The sequence below is a fragment of the Melospiza melodia genome, assembly GCF_035770615.1.
Source record: "Melospiza melodia melodia isolate bMelMel2 chromosome 3 unlocalized genomic scaffold, bMelMel2.pri SUPER_3_unloc_4, whole genome shotgun sequence".
Taxonomy (NCBI): Eukaryota; Metazoa; Chordata; class Aves; order Passeriformes; family Passerellidae; genus Melospiza; species Melospiza melodia.
Genome location: NW_026948494.1, coordinates 27137 through 49562, shown reverse-complemented (window position 1 = coordinate 49562; position 22426 = coordinate 27137). Strand labels below are relative to the sequence as shown.

General features: G+C 53.5%; 1 protein-coding gene across 1 annotated transcript in view; it reads right to left on the bottom strand.

The window, feature by feature from the left end:
* LOC134432652 (protein-tyrosine kinase 2-beta-like) overlaps positions 1-22426 on the bottom strand; it is a 95547-nt gene that overhangs the window by 58100 nt on the left and 15021 nt on the right. The window contains exon 2 of the mRNA XM_063181550.1: positions 2079-2521. Coding sequence (XP_063037620.1) covers positions 2079-2521 — 443 coding nt within the window. The remainder of the gene's footprint in view (positions 1-2078; positions 2522-22426) is intronic.

Sequence of the window (22426 nt, the reverse complement as noted above, 5' to 3'; positions counted from 1 at the left end):
AAACCCCAAGGATCTGGTGAGGTGAATTCTGTGGGATCAAATCCTCAGGGAAAAAAACCCCAGGGATCTGGTGAGGGGGGATCCTGTGGGGTCAAATCCTCAGGGGAAAAAAACCAAAACCAAAAAACCCCAGGGATCTGGTGAGTGGGATCCTGTGGGATCAAATCCTCAGGGAAAAAAACCAACAGGGATTGAGTGAGGGGAAAAAACCCCCAGGGATCTGGTGAGGGGGATTCTGTGGGATCAACTGCTGGGGGGAAAAAAGAGAGATCAACTCCTGGGGGATAAAACTCCAGGGATCTGGTGAGGGGGATTCTGTGGGATCAAATCCTCAGGGGAAAAAAAAACAAACAAAAAAACCCAAAAAACCCAGGGATCTGGTGAGGGGGATTCTGTGGGATCAAATCCTCAGGGAAAAAAACCAACAATTTCTGCCCCAAATTCCCAATCCCAGCCCTGAATTCCCAATCCCAACCCCGAATTCCCAATTCCCAGTCCCAAATTCCCAATCCCAGCCCTGAATTCCCAGTTCCCACCCCGAATTCCCAATTTCTGCCCTGAATTCCTGATTTCTGCCCCAAGTTCCCAATTTCTACCTCGAATTTCCAATTTCTGCCCCAAATTCCCAATCCCAGCTGCAAATTCCCAATCCCAGCCCCAAATTCCCAATCCCAGACCCAAATTCCCAATCCCAACCCTGAATTCCCCATTTCTGACCCAAATTCCCAATCCCAACCCCAAATTCCCAGTCCCAACCCCGAATTCCCAATTCCCAGTCCCAAATTCCCATTTCACTCCCCAATTTCCCAACCCCACTCCCAAATTCACAATTCCCAGCCCCAAATTCCCAATCCCAGCCCCAAATTCCCAATCACAGCCCCAAATTCCCATTTCACTCCCCGATTCCCCAACCCCACTCCCAAATTCCCAATCCCAACCCCCAAATTCCCAACCCCAGCCCCGATTTCCCAACCCCAGCCACAAATTCCCAATGTCTGCCCCCAAATTCCCAATCCCAACCCCCAAATTCCAAATCTCAGCCCCGATTTCCCAACCCCAGCCCCAAAGTCCTGATTTCTGCCCCCAAATTCCCAGTCCCAACCCCGAATTCCCAATCCCAGCCCCAAATTCCCATTTTACTCCCCGATTTCCCAACCCCACTCCCAAATTCCCAAATCCCAACCCCCAAATTCCAAATCTCAGCCCCGATTTCCCAACCCCAGCCCCAAATTCCCGATTTCTGCCCCAAATTCCCAATCCCAACCCCGGAATTCCCAGTCCCAACCCCGAATTCCCAATTCCCAGCCTCAAATTTCCATTTTACTCCCCGATTCCCCAACTCCACTCCCAAATTCCCAAATCCCAACCCCCAAATTCCCAATCCCAACCCCCAAATTCCCAACCCCAGCCCCGATTTCCCAACCCCAGCCCCAAATTCCCAATTTCTGCCCCCAAATTCCCAATCCCAACCCCCAAATTCCAAATCTCAGCCCCGATTTCCCAACCCCAGCCCCAAATTCCTGATTTCTGCCCCCAAATTCCCAGTCCCAACCCCGGAATTCCCAGTCCCAACCCCGAATTCCCAATCCCAGCCCCAAATTCCCATTTCACTCCCCGATTCCCCAACCCCACTCCCAAATTCCCAATCCCAACCCCCAAATTCCCAACCCCAGCCCTGATTTCCCAACCCCAGCCCCAAATTCCCAATGTCTGTCCCCAAATTCCCATCCCAACCCCCAAATTCCAAATCTCAGCCCCGATTTCCCAACCCAGCCCCAAAATCCTGATTTCTGCCCCCAAATTTCCAGTCCCAACCCCGAATTCCCAACCCCAGCCCCAAATTCCCATTTCACTCCCCGATTCCCCAACCCCACTCCCAAATTCCCAAATCCCCACCCCAAATTCCAAATCCCAGCCCCAATTTCCCAACCCCAGCCCCAAATTCCCAATTCCCAGCCCAAATTCCCAATCCCAACCCCGAATTCCCAATTCCCAGTCCCAAATTCCCAATCCCAGCCCCGGAATTCCCAGCCCCAACCCGAATTCCCAAATTCCCCACCCCGAGAGCTCCCGCCTACCCGAATCTCGGTGGCCACGGAGCACTTGACCAGCTTGAAGTTCTTGCCCAGGTTGCAGCTGTTGCTGTAGAAGCAAACCTTGAGGATGCGCGTCTCCTCCTCCTCCTCCTCCTCCTCCTCCTCCTCCCGGGGGTGATCCCGGTGGTGATCCCGGGGATCCTGGGGGTGGTCCCGGTGGTGATCCCGGGGATCCTGGGGGTGATCCCGGTGGTGATCCCGGGGATCCTGGGGGTGGTCCCGGTGGTGATCCCGGGGATCCTGGGGGTGGTCCCGGTGGTGATCCCGGGGATCCTGGGGGTGGTCCCGGGGCTCCGGGGTGTCCGTGGCCTCCAGGGTGCCGGGGAGGCTGCGGGAGGAGCAGCTGCGGGGCCGTCCCGGCGGCTCGGGGAGCGCGGACATCCTCACGAGAGCCTGGGGCGCGTCAGGCGAGGAACATCCCTTCCCTGCCGGAACGACGACGGCGGGGTGTGGAGTTGGGAGGGTGGGAAAAACGGGAAAAGGGGAAAAGGAATTGGGGAAAAAGGGAAAAAAGGGGATGGGGAAAAGGGATAGGGGGAAAGGATGGGAACAGGGAAGGGAAAAGGAAGGGAAAAAGGAGGAGGAGGGGAAAGGGAGATGGGGAGGGGAGAAAGGAAAAAAGGGGGCAGAAGGGGGAAAGGGGAAAAAAGGGGGAAAAGGGGGAAAAAGGGAACAGGGGGAAAAGGGGGAAAAAGAAGGAAAACGGAGAAAGGGAAATGGGAACAAAAAAGGAAAGGGAAAGGGAAAGGGAAAGGGAAAGGGAAAGGGGGAAAGGGAAATGGAAAGGGGAGAAAGGAAAAAAGGGGGTAGAAGGGGGAAAAAGGAAAAAAGGGGAAAAAGGGGGAAAAGGGGGAAAGGGGGAAAAAGGGAACAGGGAAAAAAGGGGGAAAAAGAAGGGAAAAAGAAGGGAAAAGGAGAAAGGGAAAAAAGGGGATGGGGAAAAGGGATAGGGGGAAAGGATGGGAAAAGGGAAGGGAAAAGGAAGGGGAAAAGGAGGAGGAGGGGAAAAAGGAGAAAAGGGGGGAGAAGGGGGAAAGGGGGAAAGGGGGAAAAAGGGAACAGGGGAAAAAGGAGGAAAAAGAAGGGAAAAAGAAGGAAAAGGAGAAAGGGAAACGGGAACAAAAAAGGAAAGGGAAAGGAAGGGAAGGGGGGAAAGGGAAATGGGAAAGGGAAGAGGGAAAAGGGGAAAAGGGGAAAAAAGGGGGAAAGGGGAAAAAAGGGGGAAAGGGGAAAAAAGGGGGAAAAGGAAAAGGGGGGAAAGGGGGAAAAAGGGAACAGGGGAAAAAGGGGGGAAAAGAAGGGAAAAAGAAGGGAAAAGGAGAAAGGGCAATGGGAACAAAAAAGGAAAGGGAAAGGAGGGGAAAGGGGGAAGGGGAAAAATGAGGAAAAGGGAGAAAAGGGGAAAAAGGGGGAAAAGGGGGAAAAGGGAGGAAAAGGGGGAAAAGGGAGGAAAAGGGAAATGGGGAAGGGGGAAAGGGGAAAAAGGAGAGAGGGAAAAACGTCAAAAGGGGAAAAGGGGATAAATGGAGGGAAATGGGGAAAGGGGAAGGGGAAATGGAAATGGAAAAGGGAAAAAGAAGAAACAAGGGAAAATGGGGAAAAGGGAAAAGGGGGGAAATGGAAATGGGAAAGGAAAAACGGGAAAGGAAAAATGGGAAGAGGGGAAAAGGGGGAAGAGGGGAAGAGGAAAGAGGGGAAGAGGAAGGGGGGAAAGGGGGAAAAGGAAAAGGGGATAAAGGGGAAAGGGAAAATTGAAGGGAAAAAGGGGGAAAGGAGAAGGGAAAGGGAAAATGGAAAAGGGAAAAGGGAAAGGAAAAATGGGGACAAGTGAAGGGGAAAAGTGAAAAGGGGAAAAGGGGAAAGGGAAAGGGGGAAAAGGAGGAAAAGGGGGAAAAGGGGAAGGGGGAAAGGGGGAAAAGGGGAAAAGAGAAAAAGGGAAAAGGGAAAGGGAAAGGGAAAGGGAAAGGGAAAGGGAAAGGGAAAGGGAAAGGGGGAAAGAAAGGGGAAGGGGGAAAAGGGCGAATGGGAAAAGGGGGGAGGGGGAAGGGGGGAAAGGGCAAAAGGGGAAAAGGGAAAAGAAGAAAAAGGAAAGGGGGAAAAGGAGGAAAAGGGTGAAAAGGGGGAAAAGGGGGAAAAGGGGGAAAAGGGGGGAAAGGGAAAATGGAGGAAGAAAAAGGGGAAAAGGGAAAGGGGGAAAAGGGGGAAAGAGAGGAAAGAGGGGAAAAGGGGGAAAGAAGGGAAAAGTGGAAAGGAACAAGGGGAAAAAGGAAATGGGGAAAGGGGAAGGGGAAGAGGGGAAAAGGGGAAAGGAGAAAGGGGGGAAAGGGGGAAAAGGGTAAAAGAGGGGAAAGGAAAAGGGGGAAAAGGGGAAATAGGAAAGGGAAAGGGAAATGCAAAATGGGGAAAGGGGGAAGGGGGAAGGGGAGAAAGGGGAAAGGGGAAAGGGGGAAGGGGAAAAGGGAAAAAGGGAAAAGGGAAAAGGGAAAAGGGAAAAGGGAAAAGGGAAAAGGGAAAAGGGAAAGGAAATGAAGGAAAGGGAAATGGAGGAAAGGGAAATGGGAAATGGATAGGGAAAGGGAATGGGAAAGGGAATGGGAAAGGGAAAAAGGAAGGGGAAAGGGAAAATGGAAAGGGAAAGGGGACAAGTGAAGGGGAAAGGGGAAATGGGGGAAAGGGGGGGGAAAGGGAGAAGGGGGAAGGGGGGAAATGGAAATGGGAAGGGGAAAAGGGGGGAAGGGGAAAAGGGGAAAGGGAAAAGGGGGAAAGGGGAAAAAGCGGACAGGGGAAAATAGAAAAAGGGAAAAGGGAAAGGGGGAAAAGGGGGAAAAGGGGGAAGGGGAAAAGGGAAAGGGAAATGGTGAACAGTGAAGGGGAAAATGGAAAAGGGAAAGGGAAGGGGGAAAAGGGGAAAGGGAAAAGGAGAAAAGGGGGAAAAGGGAAAATGACAAATGATGTCCCCACCATGGCCAGAGCAACGCCCGTGTCCCTGTCACCTCCAGAGCCACCTCTGTGTCCCCAACACCTCCACATCGACCCCTCCATGTTCCTGTCACCTCCGGGGTGACATGTCCACATCCCCAGCACCCCTTTAGGGACACCTCCATGTTCCTGTCACCTCCAGAGTGACATCTCTGTGTCCCCAACACCCCTTTAGGGACACCTCCATGTTTCTGTCACCTCAAGAGCCACTTCCATGTCCCCAACACCTCCACATCGACCCCTCCATGTTCCTGTCACCTCCAGAGTGACATGTCCATGTCCCCAACACCCCTTTTGGGACATCTCCATGTTCCTGTCACCTCCAGAGTGACATGTCCATGTCCCCAACACCCCTTTAGGGACATCTCCGTGTTCCTGTCACCTCCAGAGTGACATGTCCACGTCCCCAGCACCTCCACATTGACCCCTCCATGTTCCTGTCACCTCCGGAGTGACATGTCCATGTCCCCAACACCCCTTTAGGGACACCTCCATGTCCTTGTCACCTCCAGAGTGACATGTCCATGTCCCCAAGGGACACCTCCATGTCCCTGTCACCTCCAGAGTGACATGTCCATGTCCCCAGCACCCCTTTAGGGACATCTCCGTGTCCTTGTCACCTCCAGAGTGACATGTCCACGTCCCCAACACCTCTTTTGGGACACCTCCATGTTCCTGTCACCATCAGAGTGACATGTCCATGTCCCCAACACCCCTTTAGGGACACCTCCATGTCCTTGTCACCTCCAGGAGAACGCATCCCATCCCAAACCATCCCGGGATTCCGGGATCAAGGACACTCAGAATCCATCCCGAGGGATTTTTATGGAATTTGGGGATGGGAAAGGGAAGGGAGACCCTTCCTGGAGTCCTGAATTCCCAGGGAATTTCCTGGATCCCGAAATTCCTTCTCAAGGAGGAGTCGGGATGGGGATGGATCCAACCCAGAGGGATTTGGGAAAAGGGCCTGGAATGGCAGCACAGGGAATGGCTCCCACCATGGCCAGAGGGTCGGGATTTGGGAATTTGGGGATTTGGGGATTTTGAGATTTTGGGATTTTGGGATTTAGGGAATTTGGGATCTTGGGAAGGGATTCCCGGCTGGGCTGGGATTCCCAGAGAATCCCTGGCAGTGTCCCAGGGTGGGTTTGGAGCACCCTGGGATGGTGGGAAGTGTCCCTGGGATGGGATTGAAGGTCCAGGGATCCCATCCCAAACCATCCCGGGATTCTGGGATCAAGGACACTCAGGATCCATCCCGAGGGATTTTTATGGAATTCGGGGATGGAAAAGGGAAGGGAGACCCTTCCTGGAGTCCTGAATTCCCAGGGAATTTCCTGGATCCTGAAATTCCTTCTCAAGGAGGAGTCGGGATGGGGCTGGATCCAACCCAGAGGGATTTGGGAAAGGGCCTGGAATGGCAGCACAGGGAGTGGCTCCCACCATGGCCAGAGGGTCGGGATTTGGGGATTTGGGGATTTGGGGATTTGGGGATTTTGAGATTTTGGGATTTTGGGATTTAGGGAATTTGGGATCTTGGGAAGGGATTCCTGGCTGGGCTGGGATTCCCAGAGAATCCCTGGCAGTGTCCAGGGGTGGGTTTGGATCACCCTGGGATGGTGGGAAGTGTCCCTGGGATGGGATTGAAGGTCCAGGGATCCCATCCCAAACCATCCCGGGATCAAGGACACTCAGGATCCATCCCGAGGGATTTGGGAATTTTGGGAATTTTGGGATTTGGGATTTTGGGATTTTGGGATTCTGAGGATTTGGGATCTTGGGAAGGGATTCCTGGCCGGGCTGGAATTCCCAGAGAATCCCTGGGAATATCCGAGGAAAAATTGGATCATGGAAGAATCGGGATTGGACCAGGACGGGATTTCGGCTCCCGCTCACCCCAAACAATTTTGGGATCTTTTAACTCGCTGGGGTTTTTGTTTATTTGGGGATTTTTTATTCAACTCTGGATTTTGGGATTTTTATTCACCTCCAAATTTTGGGATTTTTATTCACCTCCAAATTTTGGGGTTTTTATTCACCTCCAGATTTTGGGATTTTTATTCACCTCCAGATTTTGGGATTTTTATTCACCTCCAGGTTTTTAGGGATTTTTATTCACCTCCGAATTTTGGGATTTTTTATTCACCTCCGGATTTTGGGATTTTTATTCACCACTGAATTTTGGGATTTTTATTCAGCTCTGGATTTTGGGATTTTTATTCTCCTCCAGGTTTTTAGGGATTTTTATTCACCTCTGGATTTTGGGATTTTTATTCACCTCCAGATTTTGGGGTTTTTATTCACCTCTGGATTTTGGGGTGTTTTTATTCACCTCCAGATTTCATAAGGATTTTTATTCACTTCTGGATTTGGGGATTTTTATTCACCTCTGAATTTTGGGATTTTTTTTTCACCTCTGGATTTTTTAGGGATTTTTTTTCACCTCTGAATTTTGGGGATTTTTTTATTCACCTCCGGATTTTAGTTTCTTTTATTCACCTCCAGATTTTGGGGATTTTTATTCACCTTCAGCTTTTTTAGGCTTTTTATTCACCTCCGAGTTTCGGGGTTTTTTACTCACATCCGGATTTTTTAGGGATTTTTTATTCACCTCTGGATTTGGGATTTTTATTCACCTCCAGATTTGTTAGGGATTTTTTATTCACCAGAGAATTTTGGGATTGTTATTCACCTCTGGATTTTGGGATTTTTATTCACCTCCAGATTTTGGGATTTTTATTCACCTCTGAATTTTGGGATTTTTATTCACCTCTGAATTTTGGGGATTTTTATTCACCTCCAGATTTTGGGATTTTTTTTTCACCTCCGGATTTGGGATTTTTATTCACCTCCAGATTTTTTAGGGACTTTTAAAATAAAATTTTTAATAAAATTTAAATAAAATTTTGGATTTTTATTCACCTCCGGATTTTAGTTTTTTTTTATTCACCTCCGGATTTGGGGATTATTATTCCCCTTCAGCTTTTTAAGGGTTTTTATTCACCTCCGAGTTTTGGGATTTTTTACTCACATCCGGATTTTGGGATTTTTATTCACATCCGGATTTTGGGGATTTTTATTCCCCTCTGAATTTTGGGATTTTTATTCACCTCCAGATTTTGGGGTTTTTTAGGGATTTTTATTCACTTCTGAATTTTGGGGATTTTTATTCATCTCCAGATTTTGGGATTTTTATTCACTAGAGAATTTGGGATTTTTATTCACCTCCGGATTTTATTTTTTTTATTCACCTCTGGATTTTGGGGTTTTTTATTCACATGCAGGTTTGGGGTTTTTTATTCCCCTCTGAATTTTGGGATTTTTATTCATCTCTGAATTTTGGGGATTTTTTTATTCACCTCCGAATTTTAGATTTTTTTATTCACCTCCAGATTTTGGGATTTTTATTCACCTTCAGCTTTTTTAGGCTTTTTATTCACCTCTGGGTTTTGGGGTGTTTTACTCACATCCGGATTTCGGGGTTTTTATTCACCTCTGAATTTTGGGGATTTTTATTCACCTCCAGATTTTGGGGTTTTTTAGGGATTTTTATTCACTTCTGAATTTTGGGGATTTTTATTCATCTCCAGATTTTGGGATTTTTTTTATTCACCTCCAGATTTTGCTATTTTTATTCACCTCCAGATTTTGGGGTTTTTTATTCACCTCTGAATTTTGGGGATTTTTTATTCACCTCCAGCTTTTTAGGGATTTTTATTCACCTCCAGATTTTAGGGTTCTTATTCACCTCCGGATTTTTGGGATTTTTATTCACCTCCAGATTTTTTAGGGATTTTTATTCACCTCCGGATTTTGGAGTTTTTTAATTCACCTCCAGCTTTTTAGGGATTTTTATTCACCTCCAGATTTTGGGTTTTTTTAGGGATTTTTATTCACCTCTGAATTTTGGGATTTTTTATTCACCTCCGGATTTTAGTTTTTTTTATTCACATCCAGATTTTGAGATTTTTATTCCCCTCTGAATTTTGGGGTTTTTTATTCACCTCCGGATTTTTTAGGGATTTTTATTCACCTCCAGATTTTGGGATTTTTATTCACCTCTGAATTTTGGGGATTCTTATTCACCTCCAAATTTTGGGATTTTTTATTCACCTCCGTATTTTAGTTTTTTTTATTCACCTCCAGATTTTGGGGTTTTTTATTCACCTTCAGCTTTTTCAGGCTTTTTATTCACCTCCGAGTTTCGGGGTTTTTTACTGACATCCGGATTTTGGGGTTTTTATTCACCTCCGGATTTTTAGGGATTTTTTATTCACCTCCGGATTTTGGTTTTTTTTAGGGATTTTTATTCTCCTCTGAATTTTGGGATTTTTTATTCACCTCCGGATTTTAGTTTTTTTTATTCACCTCCAGATTTTGGGGTTTTTTATTCACCTTCAGCTTTTTTAGGGTTTTTATTCACCTCCGAGTTTTTGGGTTTTTTATTCACATCCGGATTTTGGGATTTTTATTCACTTCTGAATTTTGGGGATTTTAATTCACCTCCAGATTTTGGGGTTTTTTAGGGATTTTTATTCACCTCCAGATTTTGGGGGTTTTTTATTCACCTCTGAATTTTGGGGATTTTTATTCCCCTCTGAATTTTGGGATTTTTATTCACCTCTGGATTTGGGATTTTTTATTCACCTCCAGGTTTTGGGGTTTTTTATTCACCTTCAGCTTTTTTAGGTTTTTTTATTCACCTCCGGATTTGGGGTTTTTTATTCACCTTCAGCTTTTTTAGGGTTTTTATTCATCACCTCCGAGTTTCAGGGTTTTATACTCACATCCGGATTTCGGGGTTTTTATTCACATCCGGATTTTGGGGTTTTTTTGGGGCGTTTTTTGGGTTTTTTTTTTGTTCTTTCCCCACCCCAGGGCCTCTGTGCAGGAAGCCGCATCCTCTGCTCAGCCTGGGGTGACCCCGGGGCCGTGTCCCCAACCCGGGCCCCGCCCCCACCTCGGCCCTTCCCGCACCCCAAAACCCGCGGCCACCCCGAGCCCCAATCCCGCGGAATTCCGGATGATTTTGAGGGAATTTGGGGAATTTTTAGGCACAGAAATTTTCCATTTATCGGTTTTTTTTCCCGAAAATTTTCCCCCATTCCCATGGGGGTGGCACTGGGACAGCAGAGAATTTTTAGGGAATTTTTAGGGATTTTTAGGGAATTTTTAGGGAATTTTTAGGGATTTTTTAGGGATATTTCAGGGAATTTTTAGGGACAGAAATATTCAATTTATGGGGTTTTTTTCCCGAAAATTTTCCCCCATTCCCATGGGGGTGGCACAGGGACAGCAGGGAGTTTTAGGGATTTTTTAGGGAATTTTTAGGAATTTTTAGGGCATTTTTATGGATTTTTTAGGGATTTTTTAGGCACAGAAATATTCCATTTATGGTTTTTTTTCCCGAAAATTTTCCCCCATTCCCATGGGGGTGGCATGGGGACAGCAGGCAATTTTTAGGGATTTTTAATGGAATTTTTAGGGACAGAAATATTCAATTTATGGGGGTTTTCTTCCCCGAAAATTTTCCCCCATTCCCATGGGTGTGGCACGGGGACAGCACAGAATTCTAGGGAATTTTTAGGGATTTTATGGATTTTTAGGGTAATTTTCGGGACAGAAATATTCCATTTATGGTTTATTTTCCCCCCACAATTTTTCTCGTTTCTGGCCCCATTCCCATGGGGGTGGCATGGAGACAGCAGAGAATTTTTAGGGAATTTTTAGGAAATTTTTAGGAATTTTTTAGGCACAGAAATATTCCATTTATGGGTTTTTTTACCGAAAATTTTGCCCTTTTCCCAGCCCCATTCCCATGGGAGTGACAGGGGGACAGCACAGAATTTTTGGGGAATTTTTAGGGATATTTTAGGGATTTTTAAGGGATTTTTAGGGAATTTTTAGGGACAGAAATATTCCATTTATGGGGTTTTTGTCCCCACAATTTTCCCTCATTCCCGGCCCCATTCCCATGGGGGTGACAGGGGAATAACAGAGAATTTTTAGGGATTTTTTAGGGATATTTTGGGGAATTTTTAGGGAATTTTTAGGGAATTTTTAGGCACAGAAATATTCCATTTATGGGGTTTTTCTCCCCACAATTTTCCCCCATTCCCGGCCCCATTCCCATGGGGGTGGCATGGAGACAGCAGGGAATTTTTAGGGAATTTTTATGAAATTTTTAGGGAATTTTTAGGCACAGAAATATTCCATTTGTGGGGTTTTTTCCCCCAAATTTTTCCCCATTCCCATGGGGGTGGCACGGTGACAGCAGGGAATTTTTAGGGAATTTTTAGGGAATTTTTAGGGAATTTTCGGGACAGAAATATTCCATTTGTGGGGTTTTCTTTTCCCCCACAGTTTTCCCCCATTGGCACGGGCACAGCAGCGCTGGCTGTCCCCAGCGTGTCCCCAGAGTGTCCCCAGAGTGTCCCCAGCGTGTCCCCAGAGTGTCCCCAGAGTGTCCCCAGAGTGTCCCCAGACTGTCCCCAGCGTGTCCCCGTGGCTGGGATGGAAAATCCCAATGGGAATTCCCAGCAGCGCCCCCATGGCCAGAGCTGGGGACACCGAGGGACACCGAGGGACATCAAAGGGACATCGAGTGACACCGAGGGACACCGAGGGACATTAAAGGGACACCGAGGGACATCGAGGGACACCGAGGGACACCGAGGGACACCGAGTGACACCGAGGGACATCGAGGGACATCAAGGGACACCGAGTGACACTGAGGGACATCGAGGGACACCGAGTGACACCGAGGGACATCAAGGGACACCGAGGGACATCAAAGGGACACCGAGTGACACCGAGGGACACCGAGGGACACCGAGGGACATCGAGGGACACCAAGGGACATCGAGGGACACCGAGGGACACCGAGTGACACCGAGGGACACCGAGGGACATCGAGGGACATCGAGTGACACCGAGGGACACCGAGGGACACCAAGGGACACCGAGTGACACCGAGGGACACCGAGGGACATCGAGTGAAACCGAGGGACATCGAGGGACACCGAGTGACATCGAGGGACATCGAGGGACACCGAGTGACACCGAGGGACACCGGGGGACACCGAGGGACACCGAGGGACACCGAGGGACACCGAGGGACATCGAGGGACACCGAGGGACATCGAGGGACATCGAGGGACACTGAGTGACACCGAGGGACATCAAGGGACATCAAGGGACACCGAGGGACACCGAGGGACACCGAGGGACATCGAGGGACATCAAGGGACATCAAAGGGACACCGAGGGACATCAAGGGACACCGAGGGACATCGAGGGACATCAAGGGACACCGAGGGACATCGAGGGACACCGAGGGACATCGAGGGACACCGAGTGACACCGAGGGACATCGAGGGACACCGAGGGACACCGAGTGACACCGAGGGACATCGAGTGACACCGAGGGACACCGAGTGACACCGAGGGACACCGAGGGACATCGAGGGACACCGAGGGACACCGAGGGACACCAAGGGACATCAAAGGGACACCGAGGGGCACCGAGGGACACCGAGGGACACCGAGTGACACCGAGGGACACCGAGGGACATCGAGGGACACCGAGTGACACCGAGGGACATTAAAGGGACACCGAGGGACACCGAGGGACACCGAGTGACACCGAGGGACATCGAGGGACACCGAGGGACACCGAGGGACATCAAGGGACACCGAGGGACATCGAGTGACACCGAGGGACAGCGAGGGACACCGAGGGACAGCGAGTGACATCGAGGGACACCGAGGGACACCGAGGGACATCGAGTGACACCGAGGGACACCGAGGGACACCAAGGGACACCGAGTGACACCGAGGGACACCGAGGGACACTGAGTGACACCGAGTGACATCGAGGGACACCGAGGGACACCGAGGGACACCGAGTGACACCGAGGGACACCGAGGGACACTGAGTGACACCGAGTGACATCGAGGGACACCGAGGGACACCGAGGGACACCGAGGGACATCGAGTGACACCGAGGGACACCGAGGGACACCGAGGGACATCGAGGGACACCGACTGACATTAAAGGGACATCAAGGGACACCGATGTCCCCTCAAACCCCACAGGTACCCGAGGGACAATCCCGCCCTTCCCACCCCATCCCGATCTTCCCATCCCAATTGTCCCCGTTTCCACACCTGTCCACGCGTCCCTGGTGACATCGCCACCCCGCTGTCGCCGTGGCCGAGCCCTTTGTCGCCTCCCCCCCGCCTCGGGGACAACATCCCCGCGCTGCCCGTGACGCAACCGCGGGGACACGGAGGAAACGAAACCGAGCCCGGCGCTGCCACCAACGTCCCCTCCCCGCCCCCTCTGTGTCCCCGCGCGTCCCCTCGGTGCCACCACCCCCCCGGCGCCACCTCCTGTCGCCTCCCGGCGCCGCCAAAGTCCCCGCGGGGCCCGGGGCCACCTCCCCGCACCAGGAAGTCGCCGCCGGCGCCTCTCGGTGAAGTTCGGCTCCGGCCCCGCCCGGCGTCGCCCAGCCCCGGGTGGCGCCTGGGTGGCACCCCGGTGACGAGTCGGAGGTGGCGGTGTCCCCTCCCGCGCCCCGGGGTCCCGCAATTCCCCCGCGGGGGATTCTCCGGGATGAGTTCGCCCGGGACCCGCCCTCCGCCAGGTGAGCGAGGGGCGGCTCCTCCCGGCGCGCGGGATTCCCGGGACACCGGATTACCGGGATACCGAACTCCCGGGACACTGAACTCCCGGGACACCGAACTCCCGGGACACCGGACTCCCGGGATGCCAGCGGCACTTACGGAGCGGTGGCCGCGCTGTCGCCGCCGGGGTGGCCCCGGTGTCACCCGCGCCGGTGTCGCCGCGCGGAGCGAGCGAGAGCCGCCGGTGGCGCTTCCTGCTGTGACCGACTCGGGTGCGCAGGGGAGGGACCGGAACCGGCACCGGGGCACGGGACACGGGACACGGGACAGGTAGCGGGACACGGGACCGGCACCGGCACCGGGACACGGGACAGGCACCGGGACACGGGACACGGGACAGGCACCGGGACACGGGACCGGGACACGGGACAGGCACCAGGACACGGGACACGGGACAGGCACCGGGACACGGGACAGGTACTGGGACACGGGACCGGGACACGGGACAGGCACCGGGACACGGGACACGGGACAGGTACTGGGACACGGGACACGGGACAGGTACCGGGACACGGGACAGGCACCAGGACACGGGACACGGGACAGGTACTGGGACACGGGACCGGGACACGGGACAGGCACCGGGACACGCGACTGACACCGGGACATGGGACAGGCACCGGGACATGGGACAGGCACCGGGACATGGGACCAGCACCGGGACACGGGACACGGGACAGGCACCGGGACATGGGACAGGCACCGGGACATGGGACACGGGACAGGCACCGGGACACGGGACAGGCACCGGGACATGGGACAGGCACCGGGACACGGGACCGGCACCGGGACACGGGACAGGCACCGGGACATGGGACAGGCACCGGGACACGGGACAGGCACCGGGACACGGGACAGGCACCGGGACACGGGACCGGCACCGGGACACGGGACAGGCACCGGGACATGGGACAGGCACCGGGACATGGGACAGGCACCGGGACATGGGACAGGCACCAGGACACGGGACACGGGACAGGCACCGGGACACGGGACAGGTACCGGGACACGGGACAGGCACCGGGACACGGGACCGGGACCGGGACACGGGACAGGTACTGGGACACGGGACACGGGACAGGTACCAGGACACGGGACCGGGACACGGGACAGGCACTGGGACACGGGACCTGCACCGGGACCGGGACCAGGACCCAAGCGAGCGCCGGTGGCGCTTCCTGCTGTGACCGACTCGGGTGCGCAGGGGAGGGACCGGAACCGGCACCGGGACACGGGACAGGCACCGGGACACGGGAGAGGAACCGGGACACAGAACTCAGTACCCGACAGTGGCACCGGGACCGGGACATGGACCCGGCACCGGGACACGGAACTGACACCGGGACCGGTACTGGGACAGGCACCAGGACCTGGCACCCGACACCGGAACTGGGACCCAGAACACAGCACCCAGCACCCGACACCGGAACCGGCACCAGGATCCAGAACACAGCACCCAGCACCCGACACCAGAACTGGGACCCAGCACCCAGCACCTGACACTGGAACCGGCACCAGGATCCAGAACACAGCACCCAACAGTGGCGCTAGAACTGGGAGCGGCACTGGGACCCTGAACTGGCACTGGGACCCAGAACCCAGCACCCGGACCGGGACCAAGGGCGGGACCTGGCACTGGCACCAGGACACAGAACTGACACCAGGACCAGTACTGGGACAGGCAGCGGGACCCGGCACCCGACACCGGAACTGGGACCCAGAACACAGCACCCGGCACCCGACACCAGAACTGGGACCCAGAACACAGCACCCAGCACCTGACACCGGAACCGGGACCCAGAACACAGCACCCGACACCGGAACCGGCACCAGGATCCAGAACCCAGCACCCAACAGTGGTGCTAGAACCGGGAGCGGCACCGGGACCCTGAACTGGCACTGGGACCCAGAACCCAGCACCCGGACCGGGACCAAGGGCGGGACCTGGCACGTGACACCAAGGTTGGCACCAACGCCGACACCGGGACTGGCAGTGTAACCTGGCACCTGACACCGGGACTGGCAGCGGGCACCGGAACCGGGTCCCAGAACACAGCAGCCCACATCCAACAGTGGCACTGGGACCCAGCACTCGACATTGGAACCGGCACCGGGACCGGCACCCAACAGTGGCACCGGGACCAACGGCGGGACCCAGAACACAGCATCTGACACCAGAACCAGCACTGGGACCCAGAACACGGTACCCGATGGCGGCACCAGAACTGGGACAGGCATCAGGACCTGGCACTCGACACCCAGCAGCAGCACCGGAACCAGCACTGGGACCCAGAACACGGTACCCGATGGCGGCACCAGAACCGGGACAGGCACCGGGACCTGGCACTCGACACCCAGCAGCAGCACCGGAACCAGCACCGGGACCCAGAACCCAGCACTGGGACTGGCAGCGGGACCTGGTACCTGACACCGGCACTGGCAGTGGGCACCAGAACCCAGACCCAGAACCCAGCACTGGGACTGGCAGCAGGACCTGGTACCTGACACCGGCACTGGCAGTGGGCACCAGAACCCAGACCCAGAACCCAGCACCCGACACCCAACAGCGGCACCGGGACCCAGAACCCAGAACCTGACACCAGAACTGGCATCGGGACCCAGAACCCAGCACCCAACAGCGGCACCGGGACCAGCACCGGCACCTGGGACCGGGACCCTGAATCTGCACCAGGATGTGCCCCAACACCCAACAGCAGCACCGGAACCGGCACCGGGACCCAGAACCCAGCACCCGGCACCAGAACCAGGGGTGGGAGCTGGGAGCTGACACCGGGACTGGCAGTGGGACCAGCACTGGACACCAGAACCGCGTCTCAGAACACGGCACCCAACAGCAGCAGTAGGACCGGCACCGGGACCCAGAACACAGCACTTGACACCAGAACCAGAACCGGCACCCGGAACCGGCACCGGGACCCAGAACACAGCACTTGACACCAGAACCAGCATCGGGACCCAGAACCCAGCACCCGATAGCAGCACCAGAACCAGCACCCGGAACCGGCACTGGGACCCAGAACACGGCACCCAACACCCAACGGTGGCACCGGGACCCGGCGCTCAGGATTGGAACTGGCACCAGAACCAGCACCCAACAGCAGCACCAGGATCCAGAACCCAGCACCTGACACTGGAACCAGCACCAGGACCAGCACCCAACAGCGGCACTGGGATCCAGGACCCAGCACCTGACACTGGAACCAGCACCAGGACCCAGAACCGGGACCCAATAGCGGCACTGGGATCCAGAACCCAGCACCTGACACTGGAACCAGCACCAGAACCAGCACCCAACAGCGGCACCAGGACCCAGAACCCAGCACCTGACACTGGAACCAGCACCAGGACCCAGAACCGGGACCCAACAGCGGCACCGGGATCCAGAACCCAGCACCTGACACTGGAACCAGCACCAGGACCCAGAACCAGCACCCAACAGCGGCACCAGGATCCAGAACCCAGCACCTGACACTGGAACCAGCACCAGGACCCAGAACCCAACAGCGGCACCAGGATCCAGAACCCAGCACCTGACACTGGAACCAGCACCAGGACCCAGAACCCAACAGCGGCACCAGGATCCAGAACCCAGCACCTGACACTGGAACCAACACCAGGATCCAGAACCCAGCACCTGACACTGGAACCAGCACCAGGACCCAGCACCCAACAGCGGCACCAGAACCGGGACCGGCAATGGGACCCAGCACGGGGACCCTGAATCGGCACCAGGAGCCGGCACTCGACACCCAACAGCAGCACCGGAACCGGCACTGGCACCCAGAACCCAGCACCCCACGCTGGCGTTGGGACCAGAACCGGGACCAAGAACCGGCACCCTGCACCCAACACCGGGATCGGGACCAGAACCGGGAATCGGGACCAGGACCCAGCGCCCAACAATGGCATCAGGACCGGAACCGGGACCCAGAACCCTGGGACACTGCCAGGGATTCTCTGGGAATCCCAGCCCAGCCAGGAATTCCTTCCCAAGATCCCACCATCCCAAGCTCCCCTTTCCCACTGGAAGCCATTCCCTGCCTCCTGCCCCTCCAGCCCTTGCCCAATCCCAGCTCTCCTGGAGCCCCTCTGGGATGGGGAAGCGGCTCCAAGGATTCCCTGGACCCTGCCCTGATCCAGCTGCACATTCCCAGCTCTCCCAGCCCAGGATTGGATCCATCCCCATCCCGACTCCTCCTTGAGAAGGAATTTTGGGATCCAGGGGCTTCACTGGGAATCCAGGACTCCAGGGAGGGTCTCCCTTCCCTTTTCCATCCCCGAATTCCATAAAAATCCCTCGGGATGGATCCTGAGTGTCCTTGATCCCAGAATCCCGGGATGGTTTGGGATGGGATCCCTGGACCTTCAATCCCATCCCAGGGACACTTCCCACCATCCCAGGGTGCTCCAAACCCACCCCTGGACACTGCCAGGGATTCTCTGGGAATCCCAGCCCAGCCAGGAATCCCTTCCCAAGATCCCACCATCCCCAGCTCCCCTTTCCCACTGGAAGCCATTCCCTGCCTCCTGCCCCTCCATCCCATTCCCAAATCCCAAATCCCGGCTCTGGAATCCTGAATTTCCATCTGGAAAAGGCTCCAAGGATTCCCTGGATCCTTCCCTGATCCAGCTGCACATTCCCAGCTCTCCCAGCCTGGCGTTGGATCCAGCCCGATCCCCCCCCCCTCTCCTAAGGGATCCCAAAATTCCTTCCCATTCCAAGGGAATCCCCAAGGCAGCCAGAAGCATTCCCAGGATTTCCCGGATCCCGTGGAGTTCCTGCCCATCCCACCCCCACCATGCTCTGGGGTTATTCCCCGCTCCCAGCTCTTATTCCAACTTCTCCAGAGTGGGAAAACTTTGGAGTGTGTGGGGTTGGGACCAAGGCTGGGCAGAGGCGCCATCCCAAATCCCAAATCCCAAATCCCAAATCCCACTTTGCCCGCTTCCCATCACTTCCCACATCCCAATTTCCAACATCTCAAACTCCCAAATCCCAAAATTACCTGTGTCTCATTGCTTCCCACATTCCAGCTTCCCAAATCCCAACCTCCCTGTATCCCCTCACTTCCAAAATCCCGCTTTCCCTGCATCCCAGTGCTTCCCACATTCCATCCCCTCTTTCATCCCATTTTTTCCTGTTTCCCATCTCTCCCTGCTTCCCAGCTCCACCTGCACCCCATTTTCCCTGCATTCCATCACCTCCTGTGCCCCATTTTCCCCGTTTCCCATCTCCCCCTGCATCCCATTTTCCCTCCTTCCCATTTCCACCTGTATCCCACTTTCCCCTGCATCCCATCTCCTCCAGCTCCCTGCTTTTCCCTGCCTCCCATTTTCCCGTGCTCCCATCTCCTCCTTCATCCCATTTTCCCTCTATCCCATCTCCTCCAGCTCCCCACTTTTCCATGCATCCCATTTTCCCTGTTTGCCGTCTCCTCTCCTTCCCAGCTCCAGCTCCATCCCATCTCCTCGTGCTCCCCATTTTTCCCTGCATCCCGTTTTTCTTGTATCCCATTTTCCCCGCACCCATTTCCACCAGTATCCCATTTCTACCTGTATCCCATTTTCCCTGTTTCCCATCTCCTCCAGCTCTCCATTTTCCCTCCACCCCATTTTCCCATTTTCCCATCTTCCCCTGCATCCCATCTCCTTGTGCTCCCCATCTTTCCCTGCATCCCATTTCCTCCTGAATCCCATTTTCCCTGCTTCCCATTTTCCCAATTTCCCATTTCCCCTGCATCCCATCTCCTCCCGAATCCCATTTTTCCTCCATCCCCTTTTCCCATTTTCCCATTTTCCCTGTATTCCACCTCCTCCAGCTCCCCACTTTTCCCTGCCTCCCATTTTCCCGTGCTCCCATCTCCTCTTTCATCCCATTTGCCCCATTTCCCATCTCCTCCAGCTCCCCACTTTTCCATGCATCCCATCTCCTCTGCTTCCCATTTCTCCTGTATCCCATTTTCCCTGCATTCCATCACCTCCCGCCTCCCCTTTTGCCATTTTCCCATCTTCCCCCGTACCCCATCTCCTCCAGCTCCCCGCTTTTCCATGCATCCCATTTTCCCGTGCTCCCATCTCCTCCTGAATCCCATTTTCCCTGCATCCCATCTCTCCCACATCCCATTTTCTCCACACTTCCCATTTCCCTTGTATCCCATCTCTCTTGTATCCCATTTTCCCCGCTTCCCCTGTATCCCATTTCCTCCAGCGTTCCCTTTTTTCCATGCATCCCATTTTCTCTCCATCCCATCTTCCCTGCATCCCATCTCCTCCCGAATCCCATTTTCCCAATTTCCCACTTTCCCATCTTCCCCGGCACCCCATCTCCTCCAGCTCCTCAATCTTTTATCCCATCTTCCCTATTTCCTATCTCCCCCTGCATCCCATTTTCCCTGCATCCCATTTCCTCCTGAATCCCATTTTCCCTCCATCTCATTTTCCCAATTTCCCATTTCCCCTCCGTCCCATCTCCTCCAGCTCCCCAGTTTTCCCTGCATCCCATGTTCCCCTGCATCCCATTTTCCCTGCATCCCATTTCCCCCTGAATCCCATTTTCCCTCCATCTCATTTTCCCAATTTCCCATTTCTCTATCTCCCCCTGCATCCCATTTTCCCTGCATCCCATCTCTTCCCGAATCCCATTTTCCCTCCATCTCATTTTCCCATTTTTCCCATTTCCCCTCCGTCCCATCTCCTCCAGCTCCCCAGTTTTCCCTGCATCCCATTTCCCCCTGAATCCCATTTTCTCTCCATCTCATTTTCCCAATTTCCCATTTCCCTATCTCCCCCTGCATCCCATTTTCCCTGCATCCCATTTCCCCCTGAATCCCATTTTCCCTCCATCTCATTTTCCCAATTTCCCATTTCTCTATCTCCCCCTGCATCCCATTTTCCCTGCATCCCATCTCCTCCCGAATCCCATTTCCCCCCCATCTCATTTTCCCAATTTTCCCATTTTCCCTCCATCCCATCTCCTCCAGCTCCCCGTTTTTCCCTGCATCCCATTTCCCCCCCTTTCCCTTCTTTCCCCTCGTCCCCTCAGAGTCTTCCAGCAACCTGACCTTTTCCTGGGAATCCAACCTTTTCCCAAGAATCCATCCCCCTTTTTCCCAGGCATCCAGCCCCTTCCCGTGCATCCGACCTTTTCCCGGGAATCCGCCCCCGGCTGCCGGGAGCGCTGCCGCGCATCCCACGCACGGGAGTGACTCAGGATCGGGGAGAACGGGGAAGGAACTCCGCGTTCCCGATATTCCTGATCCAAACCCCGCCATCTGGCAGGGAAAAAGCATCTCCAGACCTCCGGGAATTTTGGGATGGAAGGTTCCGGGAGAATCCTCAATCCTACTTTTTTTTGGATGTTGGGGTCGTGATTCCCGATCCACAAAACCTCTGGAATTCTGTCTGTGTGATCCCAGCCCTGTCGTCCCCAGCCCTGCAGCCAATCCCAGGAATTCCATGGGATGCCAAATTTTAGGGAATTTTTCCCAATTTTCCAAATTATTCCTTCTAATCCCCATCCCGATGGATATTTTGGCTGTTTTAGCCAGGAGCGATCCCAAGAAAAGGCATTGCAAAGCATCCCCAGGCTTTGGAAAATCCCAAATCCCAAATTTTTCCCGGCCAGAAAAGAAGGAATTCCCACTTGTTCCCTGCCTAAAAATGATCCTGGAAAAGTTTGGGAATTAATTTTCCAGCCTGTGCTGACCCAGAGATTGAGATCCCATGGCTCTGTCAAATTCCCAAATCATGGATGACCCATTCCCATATTTCCATCATTCCCACGTGTCCATCATTCCCATATTCCCATCACTCCTACAGTCCCATAGTTCCCAGGTATCCATTATTCCAAATTTCCCGTAATTCCCAGGTATTAATCTTTCCCATCATTCCCAAATTCCCATCATTCCCAGATATCCATAATTACCATATTCCCACCATTCCCATGTGTCCACCATTCCCATCATTCCCAGATATCCCTCATTCTGAAACATCCACAATTCCTATTTTCCCATCATTCTCAGATATCCATAATTCCCATCATTCCCAGATATCCATAATTCCCATATTCCCATCACCCCCATATTCCCATCATTCCCACATTCCCATCATTCCCATCATTCCCACATATCCATAATTTCAGAGTGCCCATAATTCTCATAGATCTCTCATTCCCATATTCCCATCATTCCCACATTCCCATCATTCCCGTTATTCCCACATTCCCATCATTCCCACATATCCATAATTTCAGAGTGCCCATAATTCCCATAGATCTCTCATTCCCATATTCCCATCATTCCCGTCATTTCCGTTATTCCCATCATTCCCACATATCCATAATTTCAGAGTGCCCATAATTCCCATAGATCTCTCATTCCCATCATTCCCATCATTCCCATCATTCCCATCATTCCCACATATCTGTCACTCCCATATTCCCATCATTCCTGTGTATCCCTCATTCCCGCATATCCCTCTTTTCCATGTGCTCAACATTCCCATGGACCCTCATTCAGAAATATCCATCATTCCCATATTCGCACTGTTCCCATTTTCCCCTCATTCCCACATTCCCATCATTCTCATATTCCCATCATTCCCAGATATCTCTCATTGCCACATTTCCATCATTCCCATTT